This window comes from Capricornis sumatraensis, chromosome 10 (genome assembly GCF_032405125.1).
Source record: "Capricornis sumatraensis isolate serow.1 chromosome 10, serow.2, whole genome shotgun sequence".
Taxonomy (NCBI): Eukaryota; Metazoa; Chordata; class Mammalia; order Artiodactyla; family Bovidae; genus Capricornis; species Capricornis sumatraensis.
In genome coordinates, this window is record NC_091078.1 from 102829682 (window position 1) to 102842117 (window position 12436).

The 12436-nt window shown below is 56.1% G+C and overlaps 1 protein-coding gene across 1 annotated transcript in view; it reads right to left on the reverse strand.

Annotated features, from left to right (window-relative positions):
• FGD5 (FYVE, RhoGEF and PH domain containing 5) overlaps window positions 1–12436 on the reverse strand; it is a 119308-nt gene that overhangs the window by 8257 nt on the left and 98615 nt on the right. The window contains exons 13-18 of the mRNA XM_068981912.1: window positions 8098–8181; window positions 6550–6629; window positions 5229–5328; window positions 4805–4942; window positions 2852–2981; window positions 813–943 (exon numbers count right to left, since the gene is read on the reverse strand). Of these exons, the coding sequence (XP_068838013.1) occupies window positions 813–943; window positions 2852–2981; window positions 4805–4942; window positions 5229–5328; window positions 6550–6629; window positions 8098–8181 (663 nt within the window). The remainder of the gene's footprint in view (window positions 1–812; window positions 944–2851; window positions 2982–4804; window positions 4943–5228; window positions 5329–6549; window positions 6630–8097; window positions 8182–12436) is intronic.

Here is a 12436-nt window from a genome sequence, read left to right on the forward strand (position 1 = left end):
GTTAACTTTGAGGGGTGGGACTGAAGGAATCTGGTGAGGGAGAGAGAGAAACTCAGTTCTCATCACACATTCTTGTGTTTTTGAAAAAATTGTTATCACGTAAGTGTTAACTTCCAAGATTTTTAAGATGCAAAAGGAATTAAGCTAACGGATAGAACCATACTCACTTAAAATTTTCATCCCTAACACTTTTTGAACCCTTGCCACCTGCTAGTCAATAATGAATATTTAAAAATACTTGGTAACAGCTGCTCACTCTTCTTTTGACAGCTTGTATATTCGCAGGCACACATTCGTTTGTGGCTATGATTAGAATACAGTCAATAATCTGGTTCTGTCTGCAGAAAGGAATTGAGTTGGGCTAATTCTGAGGTTTCCTGGAAAGAGTCCTACGGCCTTGAGGAGGCTCACCGCCTGAGCCTGTATGGGATCCCCAGGATGAGACAGGGATGCGGTTTGAGGGGACCAGACTCGGGAGGGCTGAGCCAGGGCGAGCAGTTTTAGACCCAAGTGCTGCAGCGCTGTGTGCGTCTGGGGATGGGTCAAGGCTGGGGGGGCGACGTGTCTCCCCGCACCTCTGACAGCCACTCGGGCACCTGTTCTCTGCCACCGGTGGGGGTCTTCTCGGTCACACCCAGGAGACGGCCTGTGCTTCAGGGTGACCTTTGTGAGCACGAGCCAGAACGCCTCCCGTGAAGGATGCTCTCTAACGTGTCCTCAAGAGCCTGGTCTGGCTAGGGCAGGGGGTCTCAGGACCCAAAACATTCTAAATCCCCCTGGCCCCCAGGAAGGCAGCCCTATACCCGCCTCACCTCGGTCAGGGCTGACGGGACTTTCCTCTGCTTCCTGAAGGCCGAGGGGTTGATGCTGTGGAAGACGGACGAGAAGGCGCTGCTCGAGAAGCGGGCGGAGGAGAGGGGGAAGCTCATGCTCAGGGGCCGCTCTGCAGCGAGACAAGCCGCGGGGAGGGAGGTGAGCATCTGTGCCCACAGTGGGGGACACAGGCGCCTCCAAGAACTGAGCTCCCGGCCCTCCCGAGACGGCACCCGGCCTCGAGGGGTGGGATGGGGTGGGGGTTCCGTGTGACCCGAGAGAAGGGGCGCCCCCCCTGCTAACACAGAGCTGGAGTAGGGGCAGGCTTTCCCGGTGCTGGCTATTCCCTCTTCCCCGTGTCTGCAGAGGCTGGTGGTCCTCTCCAAGGCCCCGGGCAGCCCTGGGGTGGGGTGACCGAGGGGAGTCTCTGGTTTCAGGCCCAAGATCCACCCTGCTCCCCCTCTAGCCGACCCTGAGCACAGGCGCTCACAGGCCCTCTCAGCCACCTCGAGCTTTGCTATCCGAGGACCCTCAGCCCCCTTCTCTGACTACAACGCCTCTGGTCTCCATCTCGACATCCTCATTCCAAGAGGGCCCCAGGGGACCCAGGCCTGAAAACAGGGCCACTGTGCAGTAATGTGAGTGCCTGCCTACTGGCCTCGTCACGGAGACGCACGGACCCAGCATGCCATGTCCCAGACACGTCACCCAGACACGTGTCCCAGAGACATGGACCCAGACACGTGACCCAGACACATGGACCCAGACACGTGACCCAGACACGTGTCCCAGACACATGGACCCAGACACATGACCCAGAGGGACCCAGACACGTGACGCAGACACATGAACCCACACACGTGTGCCAGACACATGGACCCAGACACGTGTCCCAGACACATGAACCCAGATGCGTGACCCAGACACATGGACCCAGACATGTGGACCCAGACGTGTCCCAGACACATGGACCCAGACACGTCACCCAGATACATGGACCCAGACATGTCACCCAGACACATGTCCCAGACACGTCACCCAGACACATGGACCCAGACACGTCACCCAGGCACGTGGACCCAGACACGTCACCCAGACACATAGATCCAGACACATGTCCCAGACACATCACCCAGACACATGGACCCAGACACGTCACCCAGACACATGTCCCAGACACATGGACCCAGACACGTGACCCAGACACATGGACCCAGACACGTGACCCAGGCACATGGACCCAGACACATGGACCCAGACACGTGACCCAGACACATGAACCCACACACGTGTGCCAGACACATGGACCCAGACACGTCACCCAGACACGTGTCCCAGACACGTGGACCCAGACACGTCACCCAGACACGTGGACCCAGACACATGTCCCAGATACATCACCCAGACACATGGACCCAGACACGTCACCCAGACACATAGATCCAGACACATGTCCCAGACACATCACCCAGACACATGGACCCAGACACGTCACCCAGGCACGTGTCCCAGACACATGGACCCAGACACGTCACCCAGACACATGGACCCAGACATGTCACCCAGGCATGTGACCCAGACACATGGACCCAGACACGTCACCCAGACACATGGACACAGACATGTCAACCAGACACATGAACCCAGACACGTGGACCCAGACACGTGTCCCAGACACATGGACCCAGACACGTGTCCCAGACACATGGACCCAGACACGTGTCCCAGACACATGGACCCAGACACATCACCCAGACACATGGACCCAGACACGTGTCTCAGACATGTGACAAAGACACATGACCCAGACACATCCCAGATACATGACCCAGAAACATGCCCCAGACTCAGCTGCTCTGGAACCCTTCCTCTGGGGGCACCTCTGGATTTTCTACAGAACCAGTGGTGGGGGAGAAGGTGCCCAAGAGCAGGGTTTAAACCCTGTCTCCTCCTGGAGGGCAGCATTTCGTCCGGAGTCCCCCAAGAAAGCGGCTGGGAGAAGCCGCGTGAGGAAGAAGCGGAGGGTGGTCCGCAGTACCTCTCATCAGGCCCGGGGCGTCCCCGCCCCTCTTCTTCAGCTCCCCGTAGCAGCCGTCACACACCTTGGCCATGCGGTCTTTGAGGTACTTTAGAGGGTACTTGTTCCGAGAGCAGTTCCGGCAGACGATCTGGGGGAGATGGGGGCCCGCGGGTCACAGGGTCTCACCCTCCCGGCCCAAGCAGAGGACCATGTCCGACCCCTCTGCCGACCCGTCCCCACCTCCTCAAGGGCCTCGTGCTCTGAGCAGAGTTATTATGCTCCTCTGCAGGTCCTTATCTGTTTTTCTTTTTAAAAAATTATAGAAAATTACAAAATAATATATTAAAAAATGACAGAAGTGATTTCTTGTCTTATGCTTGTGCCCAGTCATGTCCAAGTCTCTGCAACCCCATGGACTGTAGCTTATAATACCTAATATCATATCTGTAGCATATGATACCTAGTATAATATTGAATACCTTATAATACCTAATATAATATTATAATACCTAGTATTATATACCTATATTATAATTGCTTATAATACCTAATAAAATAAAAGTTCTGTGTGAAAAGTGAAAGTCTCTCAGTCATGTCCGACTCTTTGCAACCCCATGGACTGCAGCCCATCAGGCTCCTCTGTCCATGGGATTTTTCAGGCAAGAATACTGGAGTGGGTTGTCATTTCCTTCTCCAGGGGATCCTCCTGACCCAGAGATGGAACCCGCATCTCCTGTCTCTTGCATGCAGGCGGATTCTTTATCCACTGAGCCATCGGGGAAGCCCAATAGAAGTGATATATAACATTATATTGTTAATAGTTTCAGGTATACAATGCAGTGATTCAATGTATGTAATACAGTTGGCTCTCCATTTCTGCGGGTTCCACATCCACAGATTCAACCAATGGTGGATCGAAAAGATTTTTTAAAATTCCACAAAGTTTCAAAAGCAAAACATGCTGCCAACTATTTGCATGGAATTTACACTGTATTTATAACTATTTACACAGCATTTGTAGCTCAGCTGGAAAAGAATCCGCCTGCAATGTGGGAGACCTGGGTTCAATCCCTGGGTTGGGAAGATCCCCTGGAGAAGGGAAAGGCTACACACTCCAGGATTCCTTGCCTGGAGAATCCCATGGACAGACGAGTCTGGCGGGCTATCTATAGTCCATGGGATCGCAAAAGAGTCAGACACGACTGGGCAACTTTCACTTTTTACCCAGCACTTCTATTTCATTAGGTATTATAAGCTATCTAGAGATGATCTAAAGTGTGGTAGACGATGCGTTTAGGTTACATGCCGATGTTACACTGTTTTAAATAATGGACATGAGTGTCCTTGCATTTTGGTATCCACGGGGATCCTAGGATCCTAGAACCAGTCTCCCATGGATATCAAGGGAGACTCTATGGTGAAATCACCACAATGTCTAGCTAGCATCCACCACCACACATAGTTTACAAATTATTTTTCTTGTGCTAAGAACTTTACAGATCTATTCTCTTGGCAGCTTCCACATATACAATATAGCTTTTTAAAATGAATCAGTTTAGCTTTTATTTAGCTGCACCAGGTCTTAGTTGCACAGGGATCTAGTTCCCTAACCAGAGACTGTATCCTGTCCTCTGCATAGGAGCATGGACTCCTAGCCAGAGGACCACCAGGGATGTCTCTACAACACAGTTTTGCTGACTATTATCACCAAGCCGTAAGCTTTCTGTTTTCTGATGAGCCTGCACCCTTAACCAAGACAGGATACTCTTCTTCCGGGGACAACAACCCCATCCGCTACAATTTCCTTCGGGGAGCAGGGTGGTGGAGTGGAACGGGTCTGGGGTTTGGAGCCCCGCTGGGAGGGCATCAGTAAAAGGTGAATTAACTTCACGCCCCACCCTGGGCCCGACCCGCAGCAGCTGCTGGACGCCCCCCGGTCCCCAGCCCCGCGCACACGTCTCCGTGCCTCACCTTGCCGCAGGCGTGGCAGTGGTGGCGCCTCAGGGTGAGGGAGAAATCGCAGCCGCAGTTCATGCACATCATGACGTGCGAGACGGGAACGAGGGTCGGGGGCCTCTCCCCCAGGCTGACCCCCAGCCTCTCCCGTATCTGGAGCAACGGAGTCAGGCGGGCAGCGGGGTCAGGAGACCAGCTGGGCCGGCGCGCCCCTTCCTGTAGGGGTGTGTGTGTGTGTGGAGGGGCGGGGTGGACTCCTCTACAGTCACCCCACCCCGCAGCCTCCAGGGCACCGACCTCGGTAAGAAATGGGGGAAGAGGGGCCAGGCTCCGGGCTGCACGGGGACCGCCCTGAGCCGGGCCGCGGGGAGGACCCAGCGGTGCCCTCCTGATGGAAGGAGGTGCTCGACCTCGCAGGGGCCCAGGGAGGCCCGCTCACCTCCACGCTGTGCTGGAAGGCGGCCAGCGCCTGGGCCTTGTAGTCCTCAGGGAGGGCCCGGCTCACGCAGCTGTGCCACTCGTCCCTCTCCGCGCAGGAGCTGTGGGCACGAGCCAGATTGAGCGAGGGCTGTGCACCCTCTTGGGGTGGACCACGTCCCCGCGGCAACCCCTGCCCTGAACCGGCCCGGCCACCCGCCAGACTTGCACGGCGGCACATCCGCTTCCAAGGGGGCAGCCTCGATTGTGAGGTGTCTCTGGGCCTGGCCTGTAAACGTGGGAACATCAAACACTCCTCTAACTCCCAGGGCGGCTGCAGGGACCAGATGACACGTGGGGGGTGGAGGACTCTGCCGATGGCAAAGCACTGTGCAGAAGCAAGGGGTCCCGCCCTCTCGGAGGGGTGCGCTGACCTTGGGCAGAGAACCAGGTACCACTTGGGGGGCAGTGGACAGATGCTGGCAACGGTCACTATCTCATTCTGTCTGTCCTCCTCCTCAGTTTCCCACACGCCCTCCCAGTCATTCACTTATTCAGAGCGCAGACATCCCACCTTCCCCTCCAGGCCTGGCAGGGTCTCCTGAAAGGCAATGCACCCCCAGCAGCCGCTGGGTTGAAATTCTCACGGAGCCCGCTAGGTGTCGCTCCAACCCCGCCACCATGCCTAGAGCAGCTCCTGGCAGGAGCCCCTGGTTTCTGAGCCCCTATCCCAGCTCCAGCTGGTCTTGTCCTGGAAAGAGGGCAGGGGGACTCTTTCTTTGCCAGAAACCAACAAAACAGGGACCCCGGGGCAGAGCCTGAGGGCCTGGGAAAAAACAGCCATCTCTGATAGAAAGGCCTCACCGCCCAAAAAGTAAAAGGGAAAATAAACTGATGAATGCTCACCCCTGATGTTTCTCTCACTCTCCAGACCTGGCAGCCTAAACACAGACTATTTTATGAGCTAAGGTGCTCCATGCACTTTCCACTAGCTTTAACCTTTCTTACTGCTGCAAAGACCCAATGACCCTGCAGGGTTTTACGAGGAGATACTGTTATATTTCAGCAACGGGCTCTGGAAGCCCCTGAGATTCCATGTAGACTTTTACGTGTATGCACGTGCTTCCTGGGGAGAGGAACCATGGTTTTATCATATTCGCCACATGACTGTCCAAAAATGGACGAGAAATAATGGAACGAAAGTCATTTACCCAAAAGGACAAAATAAAAATGACAACACATTCAGCCTCTGCGATTCCAAACTTTCCCACCTGCAAAACCCTGCCCCACACTGCTGCCTCCACCCCCCGTCCCTGCCCCCGCCGTCCTTCCTCTCCTCGTACCTGGCAGACAGAGTCAGGCAGGACTCCGGAGTCTCGATCTTCAGGGCGTAGGGCACTTTCTCCATCACAGGGCGGCTGACCTGGAAACCAGGAGCGGCCCCTCAGGATGGGCACAGGAGGGGTCCTGCCACTGCCCAACTCTGAGGCTGAGCTTCCTCACTGCGAAGGGCAAACCTTTCTCACCTGGAAGATGGGGTGTGTGTGTCTGTGTGTGTGCGTGTGTTTGTGTCTCTGTGCGCGTGTGTGTATAGTGGGAGCTCAGCTGCTGACTGACTCTGTTGCCACCCACTTTCCCCCAGGAAGGCATCCTTCTCGGAGCCCACTGTGCTGGACAAGCACCTGCCCAGTGGGCACCCTCCCACATGGCCTCTGTCAGACTCAAGCGGAAGGATGCTTTGGTCCAAAACGGGAAGACACCTCCCAAGTTAGTGAGGTCGCCCTTCTCCAGGCTGGGGGCCTCAGGAGGGAGACAGCCCCCCGCAGGCCCCCTTCAGCTCTTCCTCCCTTCCAGCCCTCCGCCCTCCCAAGTGACAGCCCGCATGTACCCCATTCCCCCACTTCAGGGCTCCCCCTCTGACCCCATCCCCACGATGGGCAGGAATTACCTTCCTAAAACTCCTGGCTCATTGAAAATCCCCATCAGCTCCAACCGGCCCCGTATCTGGGACCCCAGTCACACTGAGTGAGGTCACAGCTGACCCGGTCACACCATCCTGTCTCTCCAAGCTCACCCATGAGACTGTCCAGCTGAGCCAGCCTCTCTTAAGAAATAGCTGCCGCTTGAACAGGCATTTGCACGCTTGCATGTGTTACTCAGAGCAGCCAAAAGGTGGAGGCCACTCTAGTGTCCACGGATGGACGATGGGTACACAAAGTGTGGTCAAGCCTACACCCACGATGGAGCACTATTCAGCCTTAAAAAGGAAGGCGATTCTGACGCGACCACGTGGATGAACCCTGAGGCTGTTACGCTAAGTGAAGTAAGCCAGTCACAGAAGGACAAGCATCGCCTAGGAGTCCACTTATACGAGGTCCCTAGAGCTGCTGAGTTCATAGGGACAAAGAGTAGACTGGTAGTTGCCAATGCCTGGGGGAGGAGAGGGGGAGAATTAAAAAGTTTAAGGGCACAGGGCATCAGACTGGAAGGATGAAGAGAGTGCTGGGGATGGCCGGAGCAATGGTAGTGTAACACCGTGAATGCACTCGACGCCGTCGAACTGTACGCTTAAAACACGGTTCCAACGGTAAACGTACATTATGGATATTTTACCACGATCGACAGACACACGCCTGCTTGCTTCCTCTCTCCGCATTCTCCTCCCCGCAGGACCCCCTTTCTTGTCTCTCTTCCGCATTTATCCGAATATTATCCACTCCAGGCAGCCCTCCCTTACCCCACCCTCCCTGAGCTCCCGATGACAGAATCCTGGGGCAACTCACAAGCCGGGGTCCTCCTCGTCCGCGGGCTGTGAGTTCCAGAGGCGGGGCTGTGTCTCCTCGTCCCCAGGGCCCCCGCCCCCCCCAGGGCCCCCGCCCCCGGGCTCTTACCTTCATGCTGGCCACCGCCAACGTGCTCTTCAGCCGGTACTTCCCGTCCTTCTGGGGGTACGTGTACAGCAGCACATCGCTCATCTGGGGAGAGGGGGCCCCGTCAGACGTGTCTTGGGCCCAGAACGCCCGTGCTGGGCGTGTCCTGGAGCATCACTGAGCGCAAGCATCTCGCATTCCCAGGGACCAGGGGAGCAAGGGCACTCTGGGCTCAAACAGGAGACCCCTTCTCCCCAGTGTCACATGGACACAGAGGAGCAATGCACATATGCCCATAGCAAGTGCAGGGCGGGGGTGCCGGTACGAGCTTTACCCAGCGCCGCTCCAGAGGGACACAGCCCAAACATCTATCAGCGGGTATCAGCACACGGAAACGGAGGCCCATTCACAGCTCGCAGCCATACAGCAACCAGCGGGCAGACGGAACACGCCTGACCACAGGGCTCAGCCTCCCACACACGCCAGCGAGAAGCCGCCGGACTGTGGAGTCCACGCTGCTTCACAACATGTACATGAAGCCCCAGAACAGCTCATCTGCACTGATGAAGTAAGGGCAGTGGGCGCTTGGGGGACAGTGAGGGGAGGTGCACCGGGGAACTTCCGGGGGGCTGGATATGCTCCGTATCTCGACCCAAGCGGTGGTCACACGACAATATGCAGTTGTCGACAGACACCAACATGTACACTTAACACTGATGAACTCTCTATCAAGTCAGCCTCTAACAAGCAGAGTTAAGGAAGGGAGGGAGGGAAGGGGAAGATTCTTGGGGACAGGGAGCTGGCAGGTCCTGTTCGCTGCAAGATAGATAGATAGCGTTAGTCACGGCCGACTCTCTGTGACCCCATGAACTATAAGCCTGCCAGGCTCCTGTGTTTGCCTGGAGAATAGCCTGGATTCTCCAGGCAAGAATACTGTAGTGGGTTGTCATTTCCTCCTCCAGGGGATCTTCCCCACCCAGGGATGGAACCCGGGTCTCTTGCATTGCAGGCAGATTCTTTACTGTCTGAGCCTCCAGGGAAGCCCGTTCACTGCTGCACCGATGCTCAATTAAGGTTTGTTGAATGAATAACTGAAGCTTGCCGCCCCGAAGCAGGGCAGACATGCAGAAACTTAAGCCACTGCCTTCAGAGAGAGAGTGTTTCTGTCTGGCTAAGTGCACAGTGTGAAGAGCCGATGGCGTCCTCCAGGTGGCGCTCTGGGCCGTCCATCCCGACCCTGCCCTGCAGGAGCTGATGGCTCCAGATAAGTTGTCTCGCTCTCTGGGGCCTCAGCCGCCCCACCTGCCAAGAGGGGGACACCCCCACCCCCACTTCACTACAAGCATCGAGGGAGAGTAGCCCCCGGAAAGACCCCGTGCATGGGAGTCAAAGGGGATCAGGAAGACGTGGTCTGAAGCGGGGGCGGGAACTCAGGGTCCCCGCTCCTCTCCCCGAAGAGGGCATCTGCAGAGGGGGCGGGATGGGCGAGTTTTCCACCAGCTCTCCCAGCACTTCTGGGACTGGCCTGGGCACTGAGCCGCGGTGTAGCCTCAGGCAAGCCCTTCCTCTCTCAGGGCCTCACTGAACAGAGTTGGAACAGACCAGGGTCAGCAAACTGTTTCGTAAAGAGTCAGATATTCGGGACTTCCCTGGTGGTCCAGTGGTTAAGAAGCTGCCTGCAAATGCAAGAGACATGGGTTCAATCCCTGGTCTGGGAAGATCCCACATGCTGCAAATAAGCCCCTGCACCACAACTACTGAAGCTCATGTGCCTAGAGTCCGTGCTCCACAATGAGAGAAATCACCACAGTGAGGGGCCTGTGTACCACAATCAGACAGCAGCCTGCACACAGCAACAAAGACCCCGTGCAGCCATAAATAAATAAATATTTTAAAAAAAAAAAAAAAGAGTCAGATATTCATATACAGATGTGAGAGCTGGACCATAAAGAAGGCTGAGCACTGAAGAATTGATGCTTTCAAACTGTCTTGAGAGTCCGTTGGACTGCCAGGAGGTCAAACCAGTCCATCCTAAGGGAAACGAACACTGAATATTCATTGGAAGGACTGATGCTGAAGCTGAAGCTCCAATACTTTGGCCACCTGATGCTAAGAACTGACTCATCGGAAAAGACCCCGATGCTAGGAAAGATTGAAGGCAGGAGGAGAAGGGGGCGACAGAGGATGAGATGGTTGGACAGCATCATCGACTCAATGGACATGAGCTTGTGCAAATTCTGGGAGACAGTAAAGGACAGGGAAGCCCGGTGCGCTGCAGTCCATGGGGTCGCAGAGTTGGACCCAACTGAGCAACTGAACAACAAAGAAAGAATTTCGGTCTCTCTGGGCCAGATGGTCTCTGCTTCAACTGCCTGACTCAGCCATCGTCTCCCAAAAGCAGGCACCAGCGACACTCAAGGAAGAACGCATGAGGCTGCACTCCCAGAGACCTCTCTGAACAAAACAGGCGGCCAGCTGACCCCAGGACCAGAGGAAGCTTCCAAGCCCTGTCCGGCTCTGTTGTTCTAACACTGACGAGAACCACTGGCCAGGCCAGGCGCTGGGCTGAGCCCCTGGCAGGAAGGATCTCAATTCAGGCCCCACCGTCCCCTCAGGCAGGCGCAGAGGGGGAACCGAGCCACAGACAGACAAGACCCCCTCTCCCAGGTCTACAGAGCGCATCCGTGGAGGGGTGAGGGTTATGAGTGAATGAAGGTGCCTCCAGGGCGTGCAGGGTGGTGTGCTTGGGGGTGGCCACACCCCGCCCACCCCCAGGGAACCCACCCGTGTCACCACGGTGACCCCGCCTTTCTGCGGCTGCCCCTGGGGCCACTGCCGTGCAGCCAGGGCTCTGTGAATGGTCCAGGACCACACGGCCCCCCTGCATGGCAGCGGCAGCCTGCCAGAGTGAGGGCTTCTCAGGGGAGGCGACAGGTGGTGGGGAGGATGAAGCAGAGGGAGACGAGCCTCTGGACTCGGCTCCTCTGGTCTGTATATGGAGCCGAGCGCCCACTGAGGCCAGGCCAAGGCCCCGGGGCACAGGCCACAGAGGCTCTGCAAACCTTGGCAGGCGGCCGTGAGTGAGACGCTTCCAGCCAGGCTCACAATTCCCCTGTTCAGGACCGTGAGGCCAATCTGGAATTTAGCCCCCCAGCTGGCAGGGCCATTGGAGACCACCACACCCTGCCAGCCCTATGAGCGAAAGCGCCCATCTGCACCCGTGACTCCGCCAGGCCAACAGGTGTTCCAGACACACCTCTACCCTTTGCTGCTGCTGTTCCTGCTCCTGAAATGCTCTTCCTTCATCCGCCTGACAAAACTCCAGTCTTTCCTTTCAAGCCTAACGCGGTTACGGTTTTCCCCAGGGAAAAAATACACAAAACACTCAGCATACAGCACAGCACCCAGAGAACACTCCACAAATGCCAGCTGCCACTGCGCCATCCACCTTCTTATTTCCCCACTCTCCTGGATCCTCTCCTTCCTTCCATATCCCCCCGGCCCCGAGATTCTGCCCAAACTACTCTCAGAACTCAATCTTTACCCCAGACGCTGGAGGTTGAGGGCAGAGAAGGGGACTCTTTGAGATATTGGCTTCCAGCACCCAGCACACAGGAGGTGCTTCAACAGAGAGAACTCCTACCCACTGACTCAGAGCCTCTCCACTTTTACTATGCACACAATTCTAACAAAGGAGACTGTAATAGTGGGAACAAAAACTGACGGCGAATGGTGAAGAAGCAGAGAGAAAAATTACTTCTAGCAGAGAGAACTCAACCGGAAAAACACCTTGGGGGTCTCAGGACTGGGGCCAAGACCTGCGTAAAGCTCAGCATCCGCTGCTGTTGTTCAGGTGCTCGGTCATGTCTGTCTGCGACCCCATGGACTGCAGCACGCCAGGCCTCCCTGTCCATCACCATCTCCCAGGGCTTGCTCAAACTCATGCCTGTTGAGTCAGTGATGCCATCCCACCATCTTGCCCTCTGTAGTCCCCCTCTCCTCCTGCCCTCAATCTTTCTCAGCATCAGGGTCTTTTCCAGTGAGTTGGTACCTGCCCCCCCCGCCCCTGCCCCCCAGGCCTGGACGTGCCCTGGTGTTCCAGACTGGGCTGGGACGTCATTAAGGACATCCCTCTGTCCCGTCCTGTGCAGAGTGCAGACACGGCCAGGCTCAGCTCAGAGCACTGGCTTCCTTCGGGCCTCAGCGCCCGACCTGCTGGGAGGGCCGGCCAGGTCAATTCTCCTTTCTGGGTCTCTGGTAGCTCACATGTCAGATAAGGCAGCTGAACAGTTACTCCCAGTTTAAGACCCTCCTGGTTTTAGGATGGGCACATGAATAATGAAATCTTTCAAGTAATACC